This window comes from Vigna radiata, unplaced genomic scaffold, assembly GCF_000741045.1.
Source record: "Vigna radiata var. radiata cultivar VC1973A unplaced genomic scaffold, Vradiata_ver6 scaffold_729, whole genome shotgun sequence".
Taxonomy (NCBI): Eukaryota; Viridiplantae; Streptophyta; class Magnoliopsida; order Fabales; family Fabaceae; genus Vigna; species Vigna radiata.
In genome coordinates, this window is record NW_014542743.1 from 4,971 (window position 1) to 7,448 (window position 2,478).

Consider the following 2,478-nt stretch of genomic DNA (forward strand, 5'->3'; position numbering starts at 1 on the left):
TTTCGCTTCTGGCGGAAGAAAACCCGACATCCAACATGGAAGGCGTTCACAAAGGCGTTGACGAGGAGGTTCGGCGGATTGAATAGGGGAACCGTTTTTGAGAAGTTGGCCGCGGTGCGACAGAGAGGGGGCGTCGATGAGTATATCCAGGAGTTCTAAGTACTCGTGGCGCAGGTGACTGGAGTAACCGAAGACCAATTGTTGGGGTATTTTTTCGCGGGTTTGCAGGAGGGATTGCGAAACGCTGTGAGACCGCATGACCCTTGCGACTTGTTGACGGCGATGGAGAGAGCTAGGGACATCGAACAAATGGGATGGACGTCGCGAGGAGGTAGTGGAATGGGAGGAAGAGGCGGAGCAACTTGGGGAAGATACTCCGCGAGTTCAGGGACGGTGGCGAGGACAGAAACTTTTCGCGGACCGTCGGAGGGATCGGTGAATGGCGGCGGAGGGCAAGGAATGAAGAAGGACGTTAGTGCTAATACCATGGCTTCGAAGGCTGGTAACAGTGGAGGAGGAACCGCAGGACGAGGTGTTCGGACCCTGCCTTACCAAGAATACATGAAGCGGCGAGAAGAAGGACGCTGTTTCCACTGCGGCGGACCTTACAGTCCAGGCCATCGTTGTGCTGAACGGAGCATGCGGGTGATGATATTGGCGGAGGAGGATGAAGATGAAGAAGCAGAGGCAAGTGTCGAAGTAGAACAGAAGGCTATGGAGTTGTCGGGATTGTCCGTGGGTGGCCTCTCGCAATCGAACACGATAAAGCTGCAAGGGTGGGTGCAGGGGAAGAGAGTTCTGGTGCTTATTGACAGTGGAGCTACCCATAGTTTTATATCCACCCGATTGGTGAAAGAGCTGGGTTTGGAGTGCATCGACACACGCCCTTATAAAGTGTGTCTAGGGGATGGGCAAAGGAAAGAAACCAGCGGGTATTGCACAGGAGTCTCGGTGTTACTAGAAAACTTAGAAGTTAGAGATAAGTTGTATCTCTTTGAATTAGGCGGTGTGGACATAATATTGGGAATGACTTGGTTATCCTCCCTAGGAGAAATCAAAGTAGATTGGGGACAGCTCATCATGAAGGTGGCGCATGGAGGAAGAGAAGTGGAGGTAAAGGGGGATCCATCATTGACACGTAGGGTGGTGACTCCTGAAGCTCTTATAAAAGAAAAAGGGATTGAAATGNTGACTTTAGTATGGAGCTTAAGCCAAACAGAATTGGTGGATGAGAAGATGGAAGAGAGTGGCTTAATGCAAGATGAAGAGGTAGAGCTGGAACAGATTCTGAGTGCTTTTGAAGGGGTATTCCGAGACCCTCAAGGCCTCCCACCCGAGAGGAGAGTGGATCACAGAATTCCCTTAAAAGAGGGTAGTGAGCCCGACAATGTGAGGCCATACAGGTACCCTCATGGAATGAAAGCTGAGATAGAGCGTCAGGTGGAAGAGATGCTGAATTTGGGCATTATCAGGCCCAGTAACAGTCCATACTCTAGTCCTGTAATATTAGTGAAAAAGAAGGATGGAAGTTGGAGGTTTTGTGTGGATTATAGGGCATTGAACAAAGTAACAGTGGCTGATAAATACCCCATTCCAGTCATTGAGGAGCTGCTGGATGAACTTCAAGGTGCATCATACTTTTCTAAAGTTGATTTAAAAGCTGGGTATCATCAGATAAGAATGAAGAGGGNAGACATTCCAAAAACTGCTTTTCGGACACATCAAGGGCATTATGAATTCCTTGTGATGCCCTTTGGATTAACAAATGCCCCAGCCACATTCCAAGACATGATGAATTCAGTTTTAAGGCCGCTATTGAGGAGGTTTGTGTTAGTATTTTTTGACGATATACTCATCTATAGCAAGACTTGGGAGGAGCATTCTCAACACCTCACTCAAGTCTTAAAAGTCTTGGCTGAACATGAACTTTTTGCAAACAAAAAGAAGTGTGAATTTGGGAGAAGACAAGTGAGATATTTGGGGCACAAGATATCGGCAACAGGGGTGGAGATGGACACCAAGATCAAGGAGGGAGATTGGGTATTCTTGAAAATCCGGCCTCATAGACAGACTTCTATGCCCACACGCTTACACCCAAAACTTTCTGCACGGTATTATGGACCATTTTTGGTGGAGAAACAATTAGGACCAGTTGTTTTTCCCAATTGAAGCTAGCTATAGGGGATCATTCGGTGGAAGGGCATCTTCCCACTGAACTGCAAGTTGACAGCCCTATGTACACCCCTCTAAAGGTATTACAGCNCAGGAATCAGCTNCAACAAGGAGAGGAGATTCCCCAAGTTTTAATCCAATGGCAAGAAGGTGGGTTGGATGGAGCTACTTGGGAAGAGGAACAATACATTCGACAGCAGTTCCCTGACTTCAACCTTGAGGACAAGGTTGATCTTGGGGAGGAGGGTAATGTTAGACAATTAAAAGTGTATATGAGGAGGAATAAAAGAAGAGAAAGTTAGTGGC

At 47.7% G+C, this 2,478-nt stretch overlaps 1 protein-coding gene across 1 annotated transcript; it reads left to right on the plus strand.

The window, feature by feature from the left end:
- Positions 1–282: 282 nt before the first annotated feature.
- On the plus strand, positions 283–2,169 carry LOC106780735. Its single transcript, XM_014669047.1, has one exon. The coding sequence runs from the start codon at positions 283–285 to the stop codon at positions 2,167–2,169; it is 1,887 nt and encodes a 628-aa protein (XP_014524533.1).
- Positions 2,170–2,478: the final 309 nt, after the last annotated feature.